At 39.6% G+C, this 27954-nt stretch overlaps 1 protein-coding gene across 1 annotated transcript in view; it reads right to left on the bottom strand.

Moving 5' to 3' along the window:
* plxnb2b (plexin b2b) overlaps window positions 1-27954 on the bottom strand; it is a 275822-nt gene that overhangs the window by 43083 nt on the left and 204785 nt on the right. Inside the window, exons 17-24 of the mRNA XM_028448556.1 lie at window positions 20262-20367; window positions 19802-19938; window positions 17519-17701; window positions 16188-16281; window positions 12403-12600; window positions 6488-6667; window positions 5448-5584; window positions 220-320 (exon numbers count right to left, since the gene is read on the bottom strand). Of these exons, the coding sequence (XP_028304357.1) occupies window positions 220-320; window positions 5448-5584; window positions 6488-6667; window positions 12403-12600; window positions 16188-16281; window positions 17519-17701; window positions 19802-19938; window positions 20262-20367 (1136 nt within the window). The remainder of the gene's footprint in view (window positions 1-219; window positions 321-5447; window positions 5585-6487; window positions 6668-12402; window positions 12601-16187; window positions 16282-17518; window positions 17702-19801; window positions 19939-20261; window positions 20368-27954) is intronic.

Below are 27954 nucleotides of genomic sequence, written 5' to 3'. Positions count from 1 at the left end.
TGCCCAAAGAATAATTTCATCTAAGAAAGACGATTTTCTATTTCTGCTTTATCAAATTTGCATAATGGAGCTGCATGGTGCTAACCAAAGAGAGTACTACTAATTCACAGCAGAACAATACATTACAAAAAGCAACCAAAACAACAAAGCACTTCATTACTTAACAGCTTCCTAGAAACATGGACAAGTTAGGAGAGGATATGTCAAAATGTAAGTCACCTGTAAACTCTTTCTTGCATCGGTCTCGCACACTTTCCTCCAAATTCTCCAACTGGTGTTTCACCTTCTCATACTCACGCTCAGCCTGCTGACTCTTTCGCCTGAACACAAACACAATACAGAAACACACAAAAAAATTTTTATTAAAAAATCCTTTTCCGTAAAAAGTAAAAAATTGGGGAAAAACATACTGTAAAAGTATAAAAGCACTTCATTATCAGTGTCCTTCAACTAATTTTGTTCAATTAGTGGATAATTTTGGTGACTTTGCCTGAAAGATGGATTCTCCTGGTGTTCACAAACACCAAAATCCATATTGTACTTTTCCCGCCTTTGCTTTTCAAATTCGAACCGAGCGGTTCGAACCAATCATGAAGCAGTGTTGTGGTTTAGGGTGGGATATCTGGGTGTGACAAAGGCAGAAGAGCCAAAGCAAAAATGGCGCATGCGCAGTTGAGGGGAGAGGAACTAGCTGGGCTACTGCTATTAGCATAGCTCTGAGTCAAAATATAAAGATGTTGACGCAGGAGGATTGTTAACATGCTCTTAACTCACATATTCGTGTTGCAAAAACGGCAAAAGTCACTCAATGACATAATGACCGCAGCATTACTATCCCAAAAGAAAGTTTTCACCAGTGGAGCCTGGTTGTTGTTGTTGTTGTTGTTGTTGTTGTTGTTGTTGTTGTAGCAGCGTCTCTGCGGCGTATGCCAATGACGACATCATTTGTTACCGTGTGATTGGCTAAAACAAATCACCTTGGACAGGCGCCTCGCGTCACATTACACGTTGCACTCTCATACTGCCAGTGACTGTCTGTGATATATATATATATATATATAAGATCAAATAAAGAAAAGGTATACAGCTTAACATATAATACAAACAAACAAAAAACAAGAAAAATAATATGTAGCCTCAGCTGTAGTTTCACAAACAACACCTGGTCGCTGTCCTCACCCTCCCTCTCCTGGCAGTTTTCCTCTTCCTTGAGCAGTTGCCTTTGTTCATTTGCGTAGCCAGGTGGCTCTGTGTTCAGAAATTATACCGGTCCTCGTCAAGCTTTATATACATGTTTGGCAGCATTCACATTCATTTCAATGCCTGAAAATCCTCTGTTATCGGATCACTTTTTAATATCTTTTAACATTATCCTAGAGGATCTCGCACTGTGCAATAAAATAGTGACGAGTAGAAATCTATCCAACAGTGCTGTGGCTAAATTTAAAGAGGCCATACCTGCTGCCTTAAACTCAGTGCACCATCCAATAAATAACTATGATATTAATTATAACCCCTCTCAACTGGATCTGCTTGTCGATAGCTCTGCTAGTCTACTAAAATCCACCTTGGACTCAATTGCCCCATTGAGGGAAAAAACTATTAAACTTCAGAGGAAAGCTCCGTGGTTTAGCTCTGAAACTCACACACTCAAACAAACAACCCGTAAATTAGAGAGAATGTGGCGCTCCAATAAAACAGAGGAGTCACGAATACTCTGGCAAGAAAGCCATAGTAAATACATGACAGCCTTACGACATAGTCGATCTACATACTACTCCTCACTAATTGAAGAAAATAAAAATAATCCGAGGTACATTTTCAGCACTGTAGCCAGGCTAACACAAAGTCAGAGCTCTATTGAGCCCATGATTCCTCTAGCCCTCAGCTGTGAGGACTTTATGACATTTTTTAACAATAAAATTCACAAGATTAGAGATAAAATTAGCCACTCCCTGCCTTCACCTGGGCCTGCTGTACCATTAAATGTAAATAGGCCTAACCTAAACTGTTTCACACATATAGGACTTCAGGAACTTAACTCTATTATTTCATCCTCCAAACCATCGACCTGCCTTTCAGATCCGATCCCAACTAAGCTGTTTAAAGAAGTTATTCCCCTAGTCTGCCCATCTTTGTTGGAGACAATAAATATATCCCTATCAATAGGCTACGTGCCACAGTCCTTTAAAGTAGCTGTAATCAAACCCCTTCTCAAAAAACCTACTCTTGATTCCAGCACTTTAGCAAACTACAGGCCTATATCTAATCTTCCTTTTATTTCAAAGATTCTTGAGAAAGTTGTGGCGGCTCAGCTCTGTGACTTCCTTCAAAACAACAACCTGTTCGAGGACTTCCAGTCAGGTTTTAGAGCACAACACAGCACAGAGACTGCTTTAGTTAAAGTAACTAATGATCTACTCTGGGCTTCAGATGAAGGACGACTCTCAGTGCTGGTTTTATTAGATCTTAGTGCAGCTTCTGACACTATAGATCACTATATTCTACTAGAGAGATTAGAGGAATTACTTGGAATCACAGGGACTGCCCTAAACTGGTTTAAGTCCTACCTATCTGATAGGTACCAGTTTGTACACGTGAATAATAGGTCTTCTGTGTACACTAAAGTAAGCTACGGGGTTCCTCAGGGCTCTGTGCTAGGTCCAATCCTCTTCTGTATCTATTTGCTCCCCCTTGGTAATGTTATGAGAAAACACTCTGTTAACTTTCACTGCTATGCTGATGATACCCAACTGTATGTATCAATGAAGCCAGGTGAGACAAATCAGCTATCTAAACTTGAGGCCTGTCTAAAGGACATTAGGGCCTGGATGGACGAAAATTTTCTTCTTCTTAACTCAGACAAGACTGAGGTCATTGTACTGGGCCCACGACACCTTAGAGAAACCTATGCTAGCCTAACTGTTCTAGATGGCATTACTCTGGCATGAAGCACAACTGTTAGAAACCTTGGGGTTCTATTTGATCAGGATTTATCCTTCAACTCTAACATAAAACAAACTTCAAGAACTGCCTTCTTTCATCTCCGTAACATTGCTAAAATCAGATCTATCCTGTCTCAGGGCGACGCCAAAAAGCTAGTCCATGCTTTTGTTACCTCTAGACTGGATTATTGTAATTCTCTTTTAGCAGGCTGCCTGAGCAAGTCGCTTCAGACACTTCAGCTGGTTCAAAATGCTGCAGCACGTGTACTGACTAAAACTAGGAGAAGAGATCACATTACTCCTGTATTAGCCTCTCTGCATTGGCTTCCCATAAAATATAGAATAGAATTCAAGATTCTTCTTCTCACTTATAAAGCCCTAAATGGACAGGCACCAGTCTATCTCAAGGAGCTTGTAGTGCCATACAATCCCCCCAGAACACTACGCTCTCAAAATGCTGGACTACTCGTTGTTCCATTTGTCTCTAAAAGTAGCATAGGAGGAAGAGCTTTCAGTTATCAGGCCCCACTTCTCTACCAACCACGGTTCGGGGGGCAGACACCCTCTCTACCTTTAAGGTTAGGCTCAAAACATTCCTCTTTGGTAAAGCTTTTAGTTAGGAACCAGCTCATAGCTCATAGTTAAGATGCAATAGGATAGACTGCCGGTGGGGGGGTCTGGCATGCTCGGTTGGAGAGAGGTTGGAGAGGGCGTTAAGAGAGAGGTCATTTAGGTTAGAGAGGGACCGGAGAGGGTCCCATTCCTCTCTCAAACACTCCCTCTATGTCTGCTTACTCCCTTGTGTGTTTGCTCCTGTACTCCTTCTGGCTTTTGTCTTGCAGGTCCGTGGGATCCTCAGTGTGGAGTTACAGAGTCTCAACAACTCTGTCTCCACCCTTTCCTCTGCACACACCCAACACAGCATAACGTGGATGGCTGTTCATCATAGGAATGGGATCCACACAAGGTTCCTGCTGCTTAACAGAAGGTTTTCCTTGCCGCCATGATGAATTCATGTTGGGGGTGGGATACATATGTATGTGTATATACGTATATATGCATATGTGTGTATCCATAAAATGAAGAGTCCGTCCTTAAGACTGCTCTACTGTAAAGTGTCTTGGTTATGATTTGGCGCTATACAAATAAAAGATTGATTGATTGATTGATTGATTGATGGACAGCACATGTCAGGAAACTAAACACTGATTGATTGGTTATCTATCTGATATATGGGAAACCCCTCTTTTATTAGTTAGCTATTAGTTCTAGTTTCACCTGACTGTCACTATATCCACTGCTCCAAGAGGTTTATTAATGGTATTTATGGTTTTACAGTATGTTCTTCATTATTTCTGATTATTGAACATGTAATGACTTACAGAATGAAATGATGCTGACTAGTTCTGAACAGAACAACCATTAGATGAAGAAGTCAACAATCAGTTTAGATGGTAAATGGACTTGATTTATATAGTGCATTATCCCTACACTGTAACAGACTCAAAGCGCTTTACAATATCACACAACAATGGGACTGAGCTGCCATGCAAGGCGCAAGTCAACCACTGGGAGCAACTGAGGGTTCAGTGTCTTGCCCAAGGACACTTCAACACATAGACAGATATCGACTGGAATCAAACCCCCAACCTCTTGATCAGAAGACGACCCCTCTACCACCTGAGTCACGGTCACCCCAGTGAATAGATCTATTCACTTGGAAATTTTGCTAAATGCAGGTTATCTGTACTTTGTCATTTCAAATGATGTACTGAGACGTACAAGATATTTCTAATATGATGAGGAAAAAAAAGAGAAAAACTTCAACTCTGTTGTGAACAAGTACCAAGTGGTTTGGAGGTTTGCCCTTGTTATTTAGAGAATGTAATTTCAGTTTCAAGATATGAGCCAAACCAATGGGGAAAAACTGTAATAATATCTCATGAAGGTGGGACAATATATCATGCAACAACATATTGTGATATTAAAAGGTCACGCGATGTATCTTCGAGGGTACAAGTACAACTACACACCAGGTTGTTATGATTTCTTTTTAAAAAAAATAACACTATTGATTTGAAATGATCATACTCAGAGTAAATATGCAAGTATGTCCAGAGTTAAAGTTGAAACAAAATAAAAAGTATGGTTATTTGTCCAATTTGTCATTCCTTTTTTTCCTTTTCAAAAATATTGTATGGTTATTGTGAGCCCATTATCATTTATCATCTTGTATCGTGAACTCAGTTTATCGCCCCATCCCTACTATCTAGTATTATTACAATTTTGACTAATTCAGAAATAATCAAATATAGCTAGACTAAAACTTAAAATAACACTCAAGTCTAAGTTAAAAATAAATAAACTAAACAAAATTTTCTGTTAAAATTAATACTAACCAGTCAACAAGATAACTATGAAACCACCAACGTAACTACCAATAAATCATTTAAGTCATCACAAAGGAAAAGCTGAGCGTTTGGATATGAATGAAGGACTCACCTGTAGCAGTAGACGGATATGATGATTATAAGCAGCATGGGCACAATGACTGCTGGGATGATGATGTAGAGCGACAGATCATTCTTCTTCTCATATTCCACAGAGCCGACCACCCACTCTCCTTTCCCAAACTTTATCTGTAGACAAACACATTCACTTTGCTATGCATCCTGGGTAATGATCAGGCATTTCGGCTCAGCAGCAGCAGGATGTTGTATTACGATAGTTTGACCAGAGAAGTGGAGCATAACAGTAGCTTTCTTACAAATGGCCTCCAGAGGTGTTGTCACATTGTTCATCTCAATTGTGACTCGGTTATAGTTAAAAATATTTTTTGGAGCTAATAGCAGTTCAATTATAGGAAGTCGAGGCCTGGAATGAGCTAGTCCCTATACAGAGACATTTTCAAAAGCTATTGAAAGTTCCTGATTTTCAAAGACTTTTTAAGCAACCACAAACATACAGTACACATAAAACAACAGGTGCTATGCATGGCATATTACTTTACTGTTTTGGGTATATTGTCCAAGGAACTGTCTGGTGGATGGGTCTCTGCTTTGCCTAAAAGACTTGGCAGAGACCACACAGGCATCGTATCCTCCGTTCACAATGCCAAACACAACTGAAGGAAAAAAAATCCCCATAAATGCCAGTGGGGTGAACAATCATGTTCAGGGTTGTTTTAAACCCCGGAAAAACAAAGAACTTAGTCTTTCTCCTTGCACCTATTATATTACTACAAGCGTGGGGGTGTTTGTGGCTTCCGTAGGTCCGGGGTGCTGGTGGGGTGCCCCCGGCGATCAGTTTAGTTAGTTGGCCAACAAAACTGACACGCCGTTGGTGCGGGGCTTGGGTTGCTGTCCTTGCATCTTCTCTCCATCTTTAATCTTTTTATTGCTTTTAGCCTCAACAAAGAATAAAATGTGGGTCCCTTGTATTGGAAGAACATTTCAACTTTTTGAAGACTGCAGCTTTTATCATTTATGTCAACATTCATTCATTCTGGTTATCAACATTTGTCTGCATCTGTCTAGTCTGACCATGAGTTCCAGCAGCTGGGACCGGGTGTCTCTGCGGTGGCGTCGTGACCGAGCACGTGGCTGTGTTGAGGGTGGATCCAGGAACAGCTTGTCATCCTGAAGGGTGTTGACCAGGCACTGAACATCACCCACGAACGCTTGGGCCTCTTTGGCTGTCATTGCTTTGGAGAACCCTCGACCCTGCAAAGAAAGAGCGCGTGTGAAGCTGAGCAGAGAATAATCACCATCGTTTGGACCATTGCACGATGAGCATGGAAACATAATTTAACACCAGACAGCTTTCTGATGTCCAAGTGAGAGCTAGAAGCAAATAAAAGATTAAGATTATACTCATGTAAGCTCATTAGTAAGTCATTTCTCGTTCACCACACTTTTGTGTATCACCCAGCGCTGGCTCGGCAAAAAATATTCATACTTCTGCATCTACATGTGTTTAGGATTATTCAAATTAAGGCTATGCAAAAAAATGTCATCTGATGTAGTAAATGGTGTCTTGAGATTGTTTTATTACCGACAGATTTCTAAACTATTTCTCCGCTGATTTTTTGGTAAATGGTCCTTCCCTCTCCATTGTCTAAAGGAGGGGTTTACAACTAGAAGGTTAGAGAACCATTTTTAGTTTGTGTCGGGAAAATATTTTATGCTCCTCTTTTGTCTATTCTTATACCTTTTAAGAGTAAATTGTACATATTTTTCCTTATTTTCCTCTTCATAAGATACACCTTTTCTCTAAAGAGTAACTAAACCCCAAAACCAGTTTTTTTCTGCTCAATACCAATGTATTTGGGTATGAAGTAGTGCTGTTGACTGATTCTGGTCCAACTCTCAACATTTTAGTCAAAGTATTTTAACTTGGCTTATTTAGTTGTAAAATGTTAGTGACTGCCCTCTATAGGTTGAAACCAGGCTATTAGGGCGACCGTGGCTCAGGTGGTGGAGGGTCGTCTTCTGATCGAGAGGTTGGGGGTTCGATCCCAGTAACTGACTATGTGTCGAAGTGTCCTTGGGCAAGACACTGAACCCTAAGTTGCTCCCATTGGTCGACTAGCGCCTTGCATGGCAGTCCTGTCCCACTGGTGTGTGAATGTGAGAGTGATTGGGTGAATGAGCTGATGTGTAAAGCGCTTTGAGACTGCTTCAGTGTGGGGATAAGACGCTATATAAAATCTAGTCCATTTACCATTTTATTACAATTGATTTTTGCTATTGGCTGAGAACAAGATCATGTGACATTTTGTGTCCATCTTGCATCACAAGCAAGCACTGTTAGCCCCGCCCCTTTTATAAAAACTAGCACCTGTGGGCTCTACGATCTGTGGTGAGTCGGTTAGATTGAGAGAAGTGTGAATAGAGATGTATATTTAGTAATGAGTAGCTCGGTAACATAGCATAGATTGTTCATTGCAGATTTTATAGTATAGACCGGGTGTATCTTAACTGCTTCAGGAGCCCCGCCCATCATCTAGGCATTTTTTGGATTTCCCTGCTAGTGGCAGGTCAGGAGAAAGCAGGGTTTAGTTACTCTTTAATTTCAACTTTATAACATTTTCTTTAGGAGTATTTTGTGAATAACTCTTGTTTCTTTTTTAAGCCCGATGTTTCAAGAAATACATAATTTGATTTTACTGCTACTTCTTAATTGAACTACGGCATTGTCGATCATTCAATCATCTTCTGACCCTCATATTCATGTTTAGGGTCACATGGGGCCTGCTGGTGTTCATCTCCAGCTCTCATTGAGAGACGACAGAGTGCCAGTTCATCACAGACTATGGCATTATGATTTATGTATTTGCATCAAACTGCAGCATATTCCAATGAAGCAGAATTCATCTTCCTCAATCACTCGGGGCATGGCTTGTTATAAAGGTTGGAAGGTGGGTCCTAAAAATAAAGCAGCGGAGAAATATTGGTATTCCAGAGTGCACTTCACCTTTAGGGGGGTATGCTACAAATCTAGATTGGATTAAGCTCCGTTAGCTGGCTTGAACAAACCAAACATTCCTTTCCAGATATGTGCTGGACTACAAATGTCGATCAAAACGCGCTAATTTAAGCCAAGTGATTTCACCCTCGTACGTGCTCGCTTAGAGGTGGAGATTGCAGCATCTGACCAATCAATGGAGAGAACTGACAGAGCGTCTTCACAGAAGGAACAGCTTATGATCTTAAATATAATGAATATAAATCTATGATGACAGGGAGAGCAACAGTAGTGCAGGAGGCGGAGCTTTTATACTCGCGATCAGATCTGATCCATTTCATAACCTGGTCCCGATCGTTATGTGTTGCTTAAGTTTAAAAATATGAAGAATTAAAATTCAGACCAAAATTATCACTGGTGCTGCAGTAAAAGCAGGAAGTCATTAACGCAGGAATTGATGCGTGTTAATGTTTACATTTGTGAGATTATGAACGGAGAATAAACAGACATTCTGAAGTTTCACTTTCTCTTTTCTTTTTAACGTGTCTACTGTGGCTGTGATCCTGCATTCAAACAGATCAGCCTACATCATAATGTGGAATATATCTACATTTTATATTATCTACAGGACTAAGACTCTCAGCAATACCTCAGAATACATTAATTAATTAATTAATTTAATGGTGTGAAAGCACCCGATGCGCGCAGGTGTGATCAGCCAACTTATTTTATTTTATCAGTCCATCAAATATAAATCTTATTTTTCCTATCGGATGTCATCGGTAAATGAAAGGATTGCATCTCTCTCCTATCAGCGTCTGTTTCTTACAGTCTATGTCAGCTGTCACATCAGATCTACACAGTGACGTGATCACACACATCACCTTTCATTGAACAGCTCATTTTCTAAGAGATCTGATTGGTCAGGAGGTGGGACTTTATCACTAGCGAACATTTAAGCTAGAGAAAAACTTGGTCGGGACCAGGTTAGCTGTGAAAGACTAGTTGTCTTAGTGATTCAGCTTCAGCGAGTTTTGTAGGCCAGCACACATGGATTAAATCCTGGAAGTTAGCATGATAAGAGGTAAATCTAGATTCGTAGCATACCCCCAAAGGGCCTGTACTACAAAGCTAGATTTCCCCTTATCGCGCTAACTTTTGGGATTGAATCAGTGTGTGCTGTCCTACGAAGCTGGCTCACGTCTTAGGAACAAAATCACCATGGTAACTTAGGCTGAACGACTAACCAGGTTGGGACCAGGGGGCATTCCATCTAGTGGTGTTCTAAGTAGAACCAGGCCTACGGTTTAAACCTGGTTCACCCAAGCCGTCCGTGACCGTGCTGGCTTTTCCCATTCCATCAAACTCTTCTCAGCTTGGAGCTCCCCGGCTGAGCTGAGCCAGCTGACAATGTTTAGCTTAAGTGCTCGTGCCTGGCTTCCTGCAGAAGACCGTGAGGTAGATCACAGGTTCATTGATTGGAGATGTGAGGACACATACACTGCAGCTTTTACTCTAATTAAACAGCAAATAGAAACTAATGACAACACCAACAGGATGTGACATCATACTGAGCAGTGAGAATAAAGTTGAAGAAGTTTATGTGGTTTGAACATTCAAGTCATGAATGGTTAAAGTTGGTGTTATTTAGTGAATTCATCACAGAAATCAACTGAAGCATGTGATCACACATTTTAACACCTGTCAGCATTTAATAAATGATGATGATGTAACTCACAATAAAATAATATGTAATTTATGAGACTTGTGTGTGTTTTGATGAATAGTTTCTTGGAATTCAGCATTAAACATCAAATTCAAACGAACGGATCCAGCAGCTCAGCGGTGTGTGTGTTGCTGGATGTCACATTCAACACTGCAGATGCTCCCGGTGCAGGTGATCAGCACACTTAAACCTGGCCGGGAGCAGGTTTGACCCACAGACTGTGTCACTATGGTAACCAAGGTGTTTTCTCATTGATGAAACAGCCGTTCCAGTTAGAACCCAGCTTAACGGAGCTGAGCTGGGTTTGATGAAATACCCCTCAGGTTTTGTACTGGCTAGGATCTGAGCGAGTACTGAAGTCCCGCCTCCTGACCAATCCGTTCTCTTAAAAAACAACCTGTCCAATAGATTGCAGAAACCATGTTGTCTACATATGTGACACTTGAAATTTTAAAATGGCAATTAATGAACCGCTGTTAAGGCTCAAAAATAGTTTGAAGCACGTAGAAAGCTTGTCACCTGAGGACAAGGCCGCTTATTTAGGTTTCCATCTCTACATTAAGTCTCCTCCTCACTGTCCCATGTCTGCATATCAGTCCATTTACAGCTTTTTACTGGATCCAGACTGAGATAGCACTCTGTCCGCTCCCGTGCACCATCTCCTCATCAGCATTTACATTAACACAATCGCTTCTGAACAAACGTGATGTGGTTATTTGACAACTTTAATGCTGTTTAATTCTATCATAAACTGGCTGATTTTTCCTTCATCCGAAATGTTCCAGTGTTCTCTCTCTCTCTCTGTGTGTGTGTGTGTGTGTGTGTCAGATATGTCAGCTGTCAGCCTCTGTTTGATAGCACGCAACCATAAGTCTCAACTTTTATTCTAAAAAGGGTGCCCACCAGCCAGTACGATGTAAAGTTAAGGTCCTGGATTGTTGGTACTCCTATTTGTACAATCAACAACGCAACACGATGGCATTTTGTTGTTTTAAGAAAAAAAGCAGTGTTTCAATCTCGTGCCGATGCAAGTACAATGCAGTTCTCCGGTGGTTTTGCACTGAGTCTGCGCGCGAATGCACCTAATTTAGTATGCATACGTCACACGAAATGGGTTTATAAAAGGAGGAAATATATAACTGTTTATCTGATCGACTGATAAAGTAAAATAAGTCAACTGATAAAGCATAAGTGCATCGGGCGCTTTCAGACCGATAAATGGATGAATGAATTAATTAATTCATATATTCTGGGGTGACGCAAAGAGCCTCAGTCCTGTAAGATAATATAAAATATAGATATATTCCACCTTCTGATTTAGGCTGATCTGCATGAAAGCATGTTTATTCTCCATTTATAATCTTACTAATTTAAGCATCAACACTCATCAATTCCTGCATTGATTACTTGCTGCTTTTATTGCAGCAACAGTGTTGTTTTTGGTCTGAATTATAGAATTTATTTCTTCATATTTTTAAAGAATTATTCCTCAATTGGACGTAAATTGCTCTCCAGTTTCTCTGTGATTGTGACTGATCTGATGCTGTAATCTCCTCCTCTGTCACAAGAGCGCACACGTAACCAGGCTGAAATCAACACGTTTAATCTAGCGAGTTGTAATCAAGTTTCGTAGGATAGCTTCTGTCTGACAGACAATGTCTGGTTAGGTGAAGCCCGCTGACGGAGATAAATCCAGGATATAATTATGTAACTTTGTAGTATAGGCCCTAATAGACTGAAGATTTAAAGTAAATATTTTGTCTCACTGGAAACTTTCAAACTGAATGTTGATGGTTGATGACTTCAATCTGCAGATCTGGGATCGTTTAGTTGTTTTGTTGTATGGTAGCTATGTTGCAAACTTACCAAGAAAGTTTAATGCAGACAACTAATCTAAATACTTTTCAGAATTGAAAAAGGTTTGTTTAGAAAAGCAATCTGTCGTTAAGTTGTATTTCATGGGTCTTAAATGCAGATTTCTTAGCCGTTATCACCTCGGAGGATGTTCATAAGCCAACTCTGTTTTTCCTTAAAATAAAAATGTAAATACTAATGCAAGGGACATTCTGTGCCAAGATAATCATAGTGAAAAGATGAATATGCAGTTTTCATTATTATGAGGTGCATGACCTCAGCGATTATCCATTGTCAGCAAAAGAGTGAAAAGGTTCAGCAACTGCAACTCAGCATCGTTCTATTTGTGCCATTAGACAATAACGCCATTTATCCTAATCTCCTGCACAACATGGGCTGGCTCTGTCTCACCGTGACAATGATGATGCTGGTCTCTGTGATGACCTTCTTGGTCAGCTCGTTGAAGAAGGGGTCGGGATGGTATTCGAAAGGCTTTAGCTCCTTCACGTAGTTGTCCAGGTGGACGTAGGTTCTGAAGGGTTGGCTTTGGGAGACGTTCACAGTCGGAGACCGAAACTGGATTGCTGTGTCATTCTTCTCATGAGCAATCTGAGGGAAACATCAGTAGAACATCAGAGGAGAACATAGACACAGTTTTAAGATGACTAACACAGTGGGTGGAAGCCTCTTTTCATCGTCCCATTAAATTCTCAATCTGTCAGTGATGAGTCAGCACACACTGATTCACTTCTCTGCGTGTCTTGTCTTATCTTTCATTAGATGGAATGATCGTGATACTTCTGTTTTGACAAAAACAAGCTGCCACACCCTTGCATGTTTGTGTGTTCAGAAATTAGCTCGTCCTTTAAAACTCACAACTTTTTTCTTAAAAACAGCCAGAGATTTGAGAAAATGCCTGAGGGTCTTGGCATAAAAAACTGAAATTGTATGTTTTACCAGTTGTCTGCCAGAAGAGGAAGAAAACAAGTCAAAAATGGAATTTATTCTGATCAATGGATCATTATATTATTCTAATACTATTGTAATTGATAGAAATGTGGCAACCATGTAGAATTACTTCCTGTTTCTCTGTCATTCACCGGCATCCTCGTGAACGCGCACATCTGTTATTCTATTATCACTCTCTCTCTTAGACTCTCGCTTATCCACGTAGTCTTTCTTTTTTTCCGCTTGCTTTGCCATTTAAGATGTGCCTGATGCCATGATGGGGACTTTTCCTGCCAAAACGTCCCCCATTGAACCTTTATTACCGATAGGTTGTGAACATGCTTCAACTTTTGTTGAGCAACCAATAGAAATGGCCAAAACAGCTCATGGAGCACTGTTCATAAAAAGATCTCTGATTGTCTGAAAAAGAGCATCCTGTTACTTGATTTCTGATCCTTGAACACAGATCCAGTGTCCTATTTGAACACTTTTGAATTAAAATATGCTCAAAGATTAGTATGGATCTTTGAGGAAAAATACACCAAAAAAAGCTTACATACTGCAGCTTTAAACTACTTTTCCATTGGTGTGTGAATGAATTTATAATGATAATTGAGTACTATTTGACTGGTATTATTATGTCCTAAATTTCCACACAGTTCTTATTGGCTCATTTTATATCATGTACCATCAATCCAGATGGGTGGATACGGAAAGCAATTATCCATTATATCAAACATGGGTATTAAACAGTTTTCCTCATTACATTGACTCTGATGGGATCACAAACAGGGTTACACGTTCTCTCAATGACTCAATGACACTGATTTTGGTTTGATTACGATGTTGCCACAAACCTTCAACAAAACCAAAACACTTCTTTTTCAAAACAGCTTGACAACATTGGAAACTAGAATAGAAATAGAGCAGCAGTCAAGAGCCTCCATGCATTGTCACAAATGATACATTGGCCTCTGTAAGACTGCCCTCTAGTGGTGACAGAAAAACAATCTCATCAAAATGCGTAAATATGGCAGGAGGTACATTGCTGTGCACTAGCCAAACGTGCTTGATGTCATTAGCCACCACATACTTGTGTGAAAGTGGATTTTCAGCTTTGACAAACATGAAAATAAAATATAGAACAAGACTTTCCTTGGAGAAAGATTTAAGACTCAGAATCTCTCAAATTCAGCTAAACATTGCAGAGTCCTGTGCATTCTCTCAACCTACCACTTCACATTACAGTTGTAGCTAGTTGTATTTCACAGTTGTAAGGTTATGAATATGTTGTATTACTGATATATATTTGATCAACACATGTTTGGTAGATTTATTTTTACAAAATGAAAGAGACTGCTTTAGAGACCTGTTAGTGCCCTATCGTCTGGGCAGATCACTCCGCTCTCAGTTTGCTGGACTTCTGGAAGTTCCTAACGTGTCTAGAAGTAGAACAGGAGGAAGAGCTTTCAGCTACCAGGCCCCTCGCTTTTGGAACCAGCTTCCAGTCTCAGTACGGGTGGCTGCTACTCTCTCCACCTTTAAAGCTAAACTCAAAAGCGTATACCATATAATAGCATTAACTTAACGTCTAGAGCAGACACGGGAAGAGATTCAAATTCTGATGTAGCTGGTTATGATTTACAGTCTGCATAAACAGGACTGAATCAAAACATAACCTAACCACTAGAGCGGACATGGGCTCGTCTGTGAACGGTCGCATTTACAGACCTTGGAGTCGCTGTTAGCTTACCAATAAACGGAAAGAGATTTGTCACCTTTATAATAAGTATTGACTAGTCCACTGATAGTGAGGCCCAAGGCCAGACTTGATAATACTGTATCATGTTTTTCTGCAGTCAGTGCCTTCTCCTCATCCTTCTCTGTCTTTTCTGTTTCAGGTGTTGTGAAGTTGATGATGGCAGTTCCTGATCTGTGGTTCACGGCTCAATTAGTCTGGGACACTCTGGTGTTTTATATCTCTATCCTGTTCTGTTGGTCCTTCTGTCCACTAACCCCAACCAGTCTACGCAGATGGCTGCCACCTCTGAACCTGGTTCTGCTGGAGATTTCTTCCTGTTAAAAGGGAGTTGTTTTTTCCCACTGTCAGTAAATGCTTGTTCATGTGGATCTTGTTGGGTTTTCTCTTTCTTATTGTGAATTTTATATTTTGATAAGTGCATTGAGATGACTTTGTTGTAAATTGCACTATACAAATAAAGTTGAATTGAACTGAATTGAATTACAATGAAAATGCCAGTAGGATAATTAAATAAAGAAATTGAGTGATAATTCTGAACAAGATGTTTTTTTGAGTGTTTTTTAAACAGATTTATTTATTTATTTTATTATATATTATTTCTTAACAGGATAGGTAAAATTGAGAGCCAAATTTCACTTCTACATTGTTACATTATTATATGTTTTAAGGGTGCAGGAGTAAGGGGTACATGGCTTCAGGTTAAATGTCTGATGGGGTACGGGACTGTGAAAAGTATGGGAACAACATACTTACATCATATTCAAGTCCTAAAAACAGCATCATAAACCTCCACTGTACAAACATTTCTGTTTGAACTCAAGATGCCCTAAGAAGTCTTCTGCCTTATCTTTGAGCTGCAAACATGACCTACAAATCACCGCTTTACACCATATGCTAGCTGCCAAAACCAGTCCACCCAATTGGGTCAAGCCCAGTAGACGGAGTTAGAATGGGAGGGCTTCATTGACACTGAAAACCCTGTGCTGAGGAGTTACTGCATTAGGAGAGCTTACTGGAAATGAGATGCTGAGTGGTTGCTAAGTCACACAATGTCCTGTAGCTGTAATGCTGGTGTTAAATCAAGAGTCTTTTAATGAAATGAAAAAACTGCTCTATGCAATGGGAAGCCAAGTGCAGCTCCTTTGAGTTCCCTAGAAGAGTCGATATGGCCTGATTAAGCTGCATGAGAGCTTGCTTTGATTTTCAGAGGGTGGAAAGATTTATGGTCCAAAAAGATGAGATTAAGTGTTGCTGCTTTATGAGAATCTCATCAATCAGTGGTAGTAAGCAGGCGGTGAGAAAGCGTGTGTGTTTGTGTTTATGTGTGTCCCTGCTCACACAGTCTGGATCCCTGCAGTGGATGTGAGATTGGACAGGAAACAGATGGAGACGGAGATAGGTGGAAAAGAGACAGAGACGTGATGAAAAAAGAAGAAGAAGAAGCTCAGACTGTGAAATGAATGCTGATAAATACAAAAATAAAGACCTCAAATGCTGACAAGTTGTCTCCTTGGACTCTCATGACAGCCTTCTGGATCAGGTCAAAACCAGAGCCGGTCAGCAAGATGTTCCTCCCTCCACTGCAACACACGCACACACACACACACAAACAAACACACACGCACACACACACACGCACACACTTACTTTGGGATGAGTTAGTTGAATGCTTGTGTGAACAGGTGGGTTTTTAACTGTGTTTTGAAAGATGAATTTATTAAATTTTTGGCAATATCTCTACAATGTCCCTAAACAACGGCGTGTTTATGAGCTTTAATCGTGTTTTTCCAACTTTAACTTCAACATTTTGACTTTATTCTCGATTTGCCCATAATTAGTTTCTCCGTCAAAATTGGCCCTAATCCTCTACTGTAGTTTTTCTTGATTTGTGTATAGTAAGTTTGTAAAATAGTAGGGATGTCCCGATACAACTTTTTCACTTCCGATATGATACCGATATTGCAGCCTTGCGTATCGGCCGATACCGATATTGATCCGATACGATATCAGCATGAATCATACATACTTTTATTATTTATTTTGTAGTGTGGAATGTTAGAAAAGGCTCGATCAAGTGATGTTACTCAAACAGAGAACAATAGTCAACAACAGACCCAAACTGACCATTTATTATTAACAATTGGTTACATGAACATTACATCTACAGTATTTTACAATTGAATAAAAACTTTGTGAACCTATAAATAGAAGTGCTGGAGCGGAAAATTTTATCGGAGAGTTCATATCGGTGATTTTAGATGCAGTCCGATAAAATCCAATATTCGTTTTCTGGCTGATATTGGACTGATATCCGATATCGATATTGGATCGGGACACCCCTATAAAATAGGACTATATGACAGTTTTAGTCACTACAAAAACAAAAACAGTTTTAGGCTAGTTTTTGTCCAATAACCTACCTACAATTTTAATCACAAAATTAGTAGAGGATTTAGTCAATATGTATTTTGCTATACTAATATTATTTAACTCATTCTGAAATGTCTTGACTTCCCCCTCAATGACTTCTGATAGGCTAATATGCCATCATGCCCCACATTTTCATCTTTAAGAGTATTTCTTTTCTTTTTTTAGAAAAACGTTGAGCCTTTCATTCTTAACTTTAGTCATCCTGCCTTTCTTTGAATTTAGTCTTCCTCAAATTTTAAACATTCCCAAGAAACAAGCCCCAGAAAAGCGGAGAACCTATATATAGGCTATATATAACAAACTATGAATACTCATAACAATAATAAGAGCAACATAGTAATGCAATGGTCATTTGTGTTAAATGTTCAGATGTTGTGTTAAACTCACCAATGAAAGCTTCCTTTGGGGTAGTGATCCAGCACCACTGGGTTTTCCAAGAACTGAAAGGCATTCTGGATGACTTTGATGGTACTTTTTCCGTACTTCATGGTGACTGGGAGAAGGTTGAAGGGCAACTTATCAGCCCGATATTCTCCCATCCTGCAGGTGACTTTGACACCAAAGTGCTCTCTGCGAAAACAAAGGCATACATGTTTATATTGATATTGATACAGATATGTGTGTGAGTTTCCCATACATTCGTTTGTCGTGGCCCATCACAAATAAATTGGGCTCGCCACGAATAGATTTTGGCGTTGTCCGTCCTTGCTCTGTGTATGTAGCATGTCATTACAACTCCTGTACATTAGGGGGTGGTATGCATCGTCTCCGCCAATAAAACTCAAGGGAAAGACGCGCTTCTTCTGGTCTGCCAGAGAAGAAGACGGGAGATGAGGCCCAAAACTGCATTTTCGGTTTTTGACTGAAACACTTTGCAGAAACACTATGTTGTGATGAGCGGCTGCAGGTTGTGACAGAGCAAAAACAGTAAATGTTACACTGAATTCAGCTTTAGTCTGTCAGCGCACGTTTCACAGAGATCCTCTGCACTTCTTTACGACTTCTTTAATTTGACTCTCAGAAGTCCAATCAGTTATAGGTAGGGATGTAGTGATTAATCGTAAGGCAGTTAAAAATCGATTCATAGGTATCACGGTTGATATCGATTTTCTGAGAATTGAATCGAAGTACTTTTTTTAAACAGCAGAGGGTGCTATATATGTTTATCCTTCTCTTGTCCAAATGCTGAGGCAGCGGGCAGAATTTGCTACTACTTTCTTTCTGGCCGCCTTCTACTCTTAAACATGTTCATAAATGATTCCTTATCCCTTTAGCACCGAAAGAATATCTGTAATATTACGTGAATATCTGTAAAAGTCACGTTTTTATATTAGCTCTGTCTGCTAGCATAGCATCTCTTCTTCATTGCACAGATTAGCTGGATGCCAACTGACCACTGGGTTACCAGCGCCCTCTGCTTGTCCAAACAAATATCTGACGTAAATACAATGCAGACTGTTTTTTTTTTTTTTAAGTCCAATTGTTAAGGCACAAAAAACATTTTCAGTTGCACTTTTAAAAAGAAAAAGAACTATTATGCAGTTTTGCATTGTTTACTATAGAACCAGAATTTAAATGAATAGGCTTCATCTTCATTTGTATTATTCCTTTATTTATTTCATTCAAAATTTGTTTTTAGTTAAATTGCATTGTTCTGAATAGTTTATCAAGGGATCATTTTGACAATGAAAAATAAAAGGAAAATAGTACAGTATTTTCTAGTTTTTTTCCCAAAAAATATAAAGGAATATTTTTCAATCATTATTTGTCTACAGTCCCATTTTGTAAAATAAATTGTGAGAGAATCGCATCGTGAACCTAGTATCGTGAACTGAATCGTATCGGGAGTTGAGTGAATCGTGACATCCCTAGTTATAGGCCTGTACATTATTATTTAATGTATACACGAATGGGTCAGGTTAAACATATTTAGTCAGAGCTAAATAAATATTTAATCATTTTTTAAATTGTTTTTTTTATTTTTTTGAAGCATTCATTTTAAATTATGTCATTGTAATAATTTATTTTTAGTGAAGTTAGCAATATTCAGAGCCATAAATGCAACGGTACTAATACATAGCATAATCATTTCTTTTGGTGTTCATGTTTTTGACCCTCGTTTTCTCGATTTCAGTTTTTGCCAATAATTTTTATTTGGGTATCTAGTTATCATAAAGACCTCTCAGTACAAATACTTGGGCAAACACGTCCAGAAGTTTAAACAGTTCAAACTCACGTTATCTTAACCTGTGTCTATATAAATGTAGCTGGAAACGTGTATGAACACTAATGCCGTTTGAAGTGCTAGCCAATAGGCTAGCCACTCAATGTGCATCGAGATTAGTTACCACACTTATTTATTCAACCTTAATATTACTATATTATTAATTTAAATATATTTCATTATTTATTTTGTTATTTAAATGTATTTATTTTGAGCTTATTTCCAAATTTTTCTTCCTTTTATTTTTTTGCACATACACCCCCTCCTTCCTGGGAAACAAAACCCACCTCCACAAATAAACTCTGGCACTGTGGGTGGCACTGTGGGAAACACTGTGTGTGTGTGTGTGTGTGTGTGTGTGTGTGTGTGTGTGTGTGTGAATATTCAAAACAGAGTTGGTCTTCAGAGTGAAGGACATAAATGCATGAAATACAAAGACCTCTTACACAGAGCACTCGACACCTCCGACTGTAACCTGGACGTCCTCTTTACTCCCCGTGTCTAGAAACTTTCCAGAGATGGTGATAAGAGTTCCTCCTGCTTTTGGTCCCCGAGCAGGCGTCACACTATCAGGCATTGGGTCCTAAAGAGAAGAGAAAACAGAATCTGTACACACATCTCACACAATTTCTGCCCCCTCTGACGTGTGCCTCTCCTCTCTATCAGCGCCGAGCAGAGGCAACACATCAGCCTCGATTTGCTGAGCAAACAGTTGGAAAGCTCAGGAGCAAGTGGGGCAGCTTTAGTGTAGCCAGAGATATGAGGAGTAAGTTTAAGAGCTTTCTATGAAAGGTTGTTATGGCACAATGAAAATTTAAATCAACGTGAGCTTCTTACACGAGAATCCTTTGGATTGCTTATATTTATGTTGGAAATCCCTGAATGTGTGTCAAAGTGTGTATTTACATTGTAAGTGAAGAACATAGATGAGGTTCCTCTCTTCCCACCGTTGACCTCCACTTCCACCTGACCCCACTGGGACTTTCCGACTTTGCCAATTTCACACACCACACTGAACGGGACAAAGCAAAGAAAATGACGCTGTTAGTTGATCTCTACTTATATTCTTCCATCTGTCTGTTAAATGGTGAAAAGACACAGGATCCAATGATCTGACCCCACTTTTCTATGATCTCTACAAACACAGTCAAACATGCTCAAACTGTGTGTCTGCAGATGTTTGTGAAGCACAGAAAACCAGAAGCCAACGTGGAAATGATGGCTGAGCGTTCAGCTAGCGGCTCAGTACAATTTCATTTAGGATTTTCTGACTGAAATTATCTCTCTTTATCCGGTTGTGTTCTTTTATAAAACACTGATCTATTGTTTTTGAAAAATAAAATTTTATTTAAATTGACTACCCTACCTACCAAATGGAATGAATGTTATCTACAGCAAAAAACAAACACGCTTGTTCCTAAACTACTAGAAATATTATGTTTGTTCCAACATCTCTGAAGAACATTTCCATCATTCCACTAAAACGACACAATCGAGAACAATAACGCTCTAAACAAGGTCCAGACATGATTCTAGGAGCCTGATGAGTCACAATAATAATAATAATATCACCCTGCGATGGACTGGCGTCCTGTCCAGGGTGTACCACCGCCCAGCGCCCAATGAGAACCGGAAATTGGACCCCCGCGACCCTGATAAACGGGAATTAGCGGGTTTGACGATGGATGGATGGATGAATAATAATAATAATAATAAAAACCTTACATGTTTCTTGACACAAACTATAATAACCATAAACCTTTTAAGGTTTTAAGAAGATTATTAAAATGTAGAAACAATGAACAGTTGTAGGTGTTTTTCTTGTTTATGAATACTAAATGAAAAAGCTTTGCACAAACAGAGTTAGTCTCAGTCACAGCGAGCAAACTTCAGCGTTCACATTTAGCACGTCAACCTGTGACACAGCATAAAAAACACAAAATGAAAACAAGTTGCAACTTACGGCACAACAGTACAGGACATTCTACAAGAGGAGCTGAGGAGACATTTCCCTAGAGAGTGAGTAATTTAGGAGCCAAACACAGCCACCTGCTACCATAAATCCTGATTTACACCTCATTGTGCATATGGTGGGCCAGAAATTTGTCATAAAAGCAGCTCCCTCCTGTCAACAGATGTGTTTTAAGGGGGGAAACAATGCGCAAGTGTTGAGTAATTAATTGTTGCTTTTTACAAAGAAGGAAGCTAACAAGTAAAATTGATGCACAGTGAAATATCATTATTAAGCAACATGTTGTTCTCAAAGTTGATGAAAAATACGCAAGTGTGAGGATGTGGATTGAGAAGCAGATTGTGTGGTGTTATTTATTCATTTGCTTATACAGATAAGTCCCATTGAGATAAACATGGTCTCACTTACTCTATTTGTATGTCTGCAGTGTTTGTTAATCAAAAAAGAAGCTGTAAACCTGTGACAGTCATTAATGAACAAGGCTCAAAGGCACAAGTTGATGGAAGGCCGTGAGTGTCACTGGCCGTTATTTATCAACTGTCGTACGTACAGATCAGAGCATATGATGTGCGTTTGACCATATTCACGCAAGCTTTGGTATTTATGAATTTTTACGTACGATCAGATCTCACGTCAAGTCTGACCTCGTGAACACAAATCAGAGTGTGTGGATTTGTGATGCAGCAACAATATCTAACTGAGACTGAAAATAAAGTGTTAAACAAGGCTCAGCTGTCATTTAAGCGTAAGACATTCAGAACAGATCTAAACAAAGTATTAAAATGAATTAAACAAAATAAAAATAATTTAAAAAAAGTCCCGAAAAACTGAAACTTTCTGAAATAAAACTACAAACAAGTTGTCAGCAGTCTAAATAACAAAGAGCTACAGCTCAGGTAGATGTGAAATAAAATAAAACAAACCCAAACCCTGGAACAGTCATGTGACAAATGAACCAACAGTTCTTGTTGGGGAAGATTATTATTATTTTGGCGACTGGGTCCTGTGCGACCTAGTTGCTCAAAGTTTAAATATTAAAAAATTTGAACTGTTTAAAGCGACTTCAAGCACCAACTCCCCCGGCCGTCACTGTCTGTAGAGCCAAGGCTGCAGCCCCTCCCTCAAGCAGAGACGGCTGCAGCGGAGGGCTGTACTACACTTCCTCAGTTTACTGGGGCAAAATTAAAGCTGTTAACTTCTTGAATAAGCCTACATTCTGGGTGAACTCATCCCTCAGTAACTCTGTAAGTTGATAATTTTTTTCCGTAAAAGTGGTGCTGTCTATGATACAGAAAGAGAAGAAGTGATGAGCCCTCTCTCTCCCCAGCGGCAGGCAGGCAAGCACGCACACACACACACACACACACACACACACACACACACAGAGTCTGTTTCCTAGAGTGATGATGTGATAGAGTGATCAAAAAGCGCCACTATATTGAAGTAACTGCAGTCGCTGCAGTCGTGTTCGGTGTGAAGGCACCCGCGTAAACCAACAGAACAAGCAAGGCAGAGTAATACGAACCCTGGAAAAAAAACGAAGCTGAATTACTGCAGCGTGACATGGAGTCGATCAGTCTGTGGCACTGCTCAGGTGTTATGAGAGCCCAGGTTGCTTTGATAGTGGCCTTCAGCTCTTCTGCATTGTTGGGTCTGGTGTCTCGCATCTTCCTCTTCACAATACTCCATAGATTTTCTACGGGGTTAAGGTCAAGCCAGTTTGCTGGCCAATCAAGAACAGGGATACCATGGTCCTTAAACCAGGTACTGGTAGCTTTGACACTGTGTGCAGGTGCCAAGTCCTGTTGGAAAATGAAATCTCAATAAAGTAGGTCAGCAGCAGGAAGCATTAAGTGCTCTAAAACTTGGACCTAAGGAAACACAGTGGACAAAAAACCACCAGCACATGACATGGCACCCCAAACCATCAGTGACTGTGGAAACTTTACACTCGACCTCAAGCAACGTGGATGCTGTGCCTCTCCTCTCTTCCTCCAAACTCTGGGACCTTGATTTCCAAAGTACATGAAAAATGTGCTTTCATCAGAGAACATAACTATGGACCACTCAGCAGAAGTCCAGTCCTTTTTGTCTTTAGCCCAGGCGCGACGCTTCTGAAGCTGTATCTTGTTCAAGAGTGGCTTGACACAAGGAATGCAACAGCTAAAATCCATGTCTTACATACGTCTGTGTGTGGTGGTTCTTGAAGCACTGACTCCAGCTGCAGTCCACTCTTTGTGAATCTCCCCCACATTTTTGAATGGGTTTGTTTTCACGATATATTGATATATTTACGTAAGGATGTCGTACGTGCTCGTGCCCGGTGCGCACCGGGTCCTTTGAAAATTGTGGTGGCGAGTCTGACATATGGGAAAAGTGCAATTCTTCTTTTGGAAGGTAAGGTTGCATCTGCAATGCCAACTCCAACTTGTAACAGAGCTGTGCACGAGGAAAACTGGGCTCGTGCACACTCTTGCGCACGTAGGCATTCCCTCTTGGAAGCAGGTAGTGTTTTGCACGTGCAGAGGGCATTTTTTTTCTAAACTTCCGGAAAATCGTCCAATATACCTTTAGCTGTGTCTCCTACCAAGAAACTGACAAATAATTTGGATCCAACAGGTGGCAGTAATGTGCTAATAAGCTTCTTTTTTGTTTGTCATTCTAGAAAGCTAAGTAAGTATATTAACGAACCTGGTGTTTTCTTTTATTTTATCCTAATTGTTGAAAAAGTGCCTTGCAAATAATGCTATGGGTGTCTGGGTGACTTGTACAAACACCACAAATGCAGGAAACTGAGTAATGAGCAACAAAAATGACATATCTTTGGCTTAGAAAGATCACAAACATTATTCTCCATAAACATCCCACAATTTAAGCTCTGGTTTATTATTTGTAGTTTGTAATTACACTATCTGCTAAGAATCTGATTACAGATCTCAAATTAGATTGGGTGCTCCAAAGGCTGAATTTGGTGCCTTGAGTTAAAAATGTGTGTTATTGACTAATTGACTGTAATTACCAAAAGCATGAAACATGAGTTTGGCTGAGGCACAATATTAGAAATGCGAGCTCCAAAGCACCAGCTGTTTAGCTTTGTGCTCATTGAGATCACATAATACAGGGGCTGAAATATTCATAATCAACAAAGTCTATTAAAGTCAGCAAGAGTTTGAAAAATACTAGAATCAGAATCGGTTTTCATTGCCAAGTACATTTACATATATGAGAAATTTGTCTTGGGATTGCTTTAGCGTATTTATATAGAATTTATATCAGAGAGCAAGCTGGTGACTACTAGTTTCTTTGCTTATTGCTCAATTAATAATAAAGAACATTTAAACAATAGAAGCAACAGAGGTGGACTATAATAGCATAATAACACAAAAGGAATAACAAAAAGCAAAAGGGAAGCAAGGGCACAAATCCCACTTCTTTAGCACATCCGCCTCACAGCACACTTGGGTGGACATTTGGGGTCCTTTCTGTGTAGAGTTTGTATGTTCTGCATCCTTCTACCAAAAGAACATCTCCAGAGTTCAAGGTTTCATGGCTCAGAAAGATCAGGAGAAGCTGGTACATGCTTTTATCTCCAGCAGGCTGGACAATTGTAATGGTCTGACCTTGTGCTGCAACACAGTAAAATCTGACTGAGTCTGAAAATAAAGTGTTAAATAAGCCTCGGCTGTCATTTATTCAAAACCAGACACACATTAAGGACAAACCAAAATGGATTATTAAAAATCAATTTAAAAAAAGCCCACTTTATTACTGCTACCGGCACTTTTTTGGTTTTCCTTCAATAAACCCACTGATAAACCGTGGTGCTACTGGGTAGGAGCGCATAGATTCAATAGTACGCGCACACGCACACGGATCACAAGAGGTGCTTCGGCTCTGTGTTGGACCAGCAGGGGAACACTGTTGTATATATACAAAGAAAGTGTGTGACATAATTTTAACCTGTTTGCATAACATTTAATTGATTAATGGAGCAATGTCTGACGTATTAAAATAAATGAGCTCTATTAAGTCCAGTTTTCACACTTCCGAAAATAACATTTTTGTTTTTCTTCACCTGAGCTGTGAGGATGCTGATTTTCATCTTGGAAACAATTATTTCTTTGCCAATGTTTGTTTGACCTCAGTGGGCGGGGCCTCCGAACCAGAAATATTTGAGAGCGTAACATGTTAATGACTATCAAATTCAACCGCTGCATTTATCAACACCCCATTGTTTGTACGCTGGGATTGGTCAAATACGAATGTTTCACAAGTCACACGTTGGCCTTTGCATTTGCTTTGATAAATAAGGACCATGGTGTGTCTTATGGCATCCAAAGAGTGCAATTTTGGCCTCAACTGACCAGACTACTGTATATTCTGTTTCACAGGCTTGTCCAAATGTTGTACAGAAAACTTTAAACAAGTTTCAACATACTTTTTCTTCAGCAATGATTCCTGCGTTGTCAGCGTGCTGCATACAGGCCATGGTGGTTGATGCATTACTTACTGTTTTCTTTGAAACAGTAGCTGCCATTTCCAGGTCTTTTTGAAGCTCTCCACATGTGATCCTTGGTTCTTGGACAACTCTTTTGATAATCATTTCCACTCCTCTTACAGAAATCTTGTGAGGCATACCTGGTTGTGGCCGGTTGATGGTAAGGGTGTGCGATCTGACAATATTAGATCATTAAGGATTTCAACAGACATTACAGATTATTAAGCGCTTAAATGGGGCAGAAGTACGCACCGCTCCCCCTCCCCCCAAGTTCACGAACGCAGAGTTAGCTGTGCTGCTTCCTCCGTGTTAGTCTGTCTGTCAGAGGCTCAGTGCAGATGTCTGTCAGTCTGTTAAACTTTATCAGTTCTGAATGTTGAAGCACTGAAATATGTTTGAGAAAACAGTGTTTCTCTTCTATAACTAACTCTCTATCGCTGCGCTGTAGCAGAGATCTGCTGCTGCTGCTGCTGTAGCTAACGAGGCTGTTTACACATTCTTAAAGAGACAGTGTCCTGAATGTGATTTACTTTAAAAACTACTTTCAGCAACTCAGAGCTGCCCTGAAAAAAGCAACAATGCATCATTTAATCACATTTCAGCCTTAATGAAGGAAAAAGTTAATACATAGTTATACAAAATGTTGTTATTGTGCTGCTAGTGATTAATAAAAGGGTCTTTGTGGCTCCACTGACTTTGACCCATTATTGTTTTTCTTTTAAAACTATTGAAAAAAAATAAAATAAAATAAATGGAGTTTATATCACCTATTGCCATTTTGAGGAAAAATATTGAGATATGAATATTGGTCCATATCATCCAGGTCTAATGTAGCCAAAGCAGTAACGTTGCTAATGCTACACCACTTAAGTTAAACAAAGTAAAAAGACTGTGTGACTAAAATAACTTGTCAGCCTTTTTGTTTGATGTTAATTGTACTAGGAACCAGTTTGATAAATTGCTTACATACAATAAAAAAAAAAGATAATTACCTTGTCCTAAATGATCTTTTTTCCTTTTTTCCGTTTAAGACGATTATTTTAAGTAGGTGATTTGGTTTGTTTTATTGGTAAATAACTTTAAAATAGTCTAAATGATTTGAATGAAAAAAATCGTGATAAAATCGTGATCGTAATTTCACAAATCGTGATATGATATTTTTCCCATATCGCCCACCTCTAGTTGATGGTGAAATAATGTTCTTTCTAATTGTGGATCATGGCCCCAACAGTGCTCACATGGAACATTCAGAAGTTTAGAAAACCTTCTGTAACCAATACCATCAGTATGTTTTGTAACAATAAGGTTGCAAAGGTCTTGAGAAAGCTGTTTGCTTCAACAGATCTAATAAACAGAACAGGCTTTTGTTGGAAGTGAGCAGCTGTGTGCTGGCGAGGTCATCAGAAGGCTGTTTACCTTTACACATGGCCATCTCCCATCCACCACCGAGGCACAGAAAATAAAACACACATTGAATATATTTTACACACCACTCAGAGCACTCATTGCTAGGTTTACTGGTTTCCCACCATAATATTACTTCATGGAGGTTTTAGCAACTTTATTCAGCCATATTAATGGGAAAGTTTAATTTCTAAACTAGTTCAAAGTTCAATTTACAAGTTTTAAAACTAGTTCAGCTCATAGTTCATAAATCGATAACTTTTACCCTCAGAATCTTGGAATTTCCCCATTGTTGAGCCCATTCAGTCCTCAGTAGTAGCAGCTGCAGCTTTCACTCCTCCAGTAAATTATAATAGTTTTTCAAACCTGTAAACAATTCATATCCAATTCCATTTCAGTTTATACAAAAGAAGTTCTGATGAACTAAGGCCGGGCCTGCAGAACGTCTCCGCGCCAAATAGCACGTACCACGTTTTCAAGAATTCGGTCAAATGACTTTGTTCCACTGAGTAACAAAAGATTAGCATTGGACGTGCAACATCGATGTCAGATTTTGGTATCAGTGTCGCAGTGATACAAAGCCGATACCGGACCTCGCCACCCCCCCACCCCAGCCCAATTCAACGGGCATTAACCGAGGAGTAGTGATTTAAGAAATGGGGCACCCCCGTGGCACATACGGAGTAATGGGCCCCATTCATAATGTATATTGGCATGTGTCAATG

This window comes from Gouania willdenowi, chromosome 6, assembly GCF_900634775.1.
Source record: "Gouania willdenowi chromosome 6, fGouWil2.1, whole genome shotgun sequence".
Classification (NCBI taxonomy): domain Eukaryota; kingdom Metazoa; phylum Chordata; class Actinopteri; order Blenniiformes; family Gobiesocidae; genus Gouania; species Gouania willdenowi.
The sequence above is the reverse complement of the archived record's forward strand: the minus strand, read 5'-3'. Positions and strand labels throughout refer to the sequence as shown.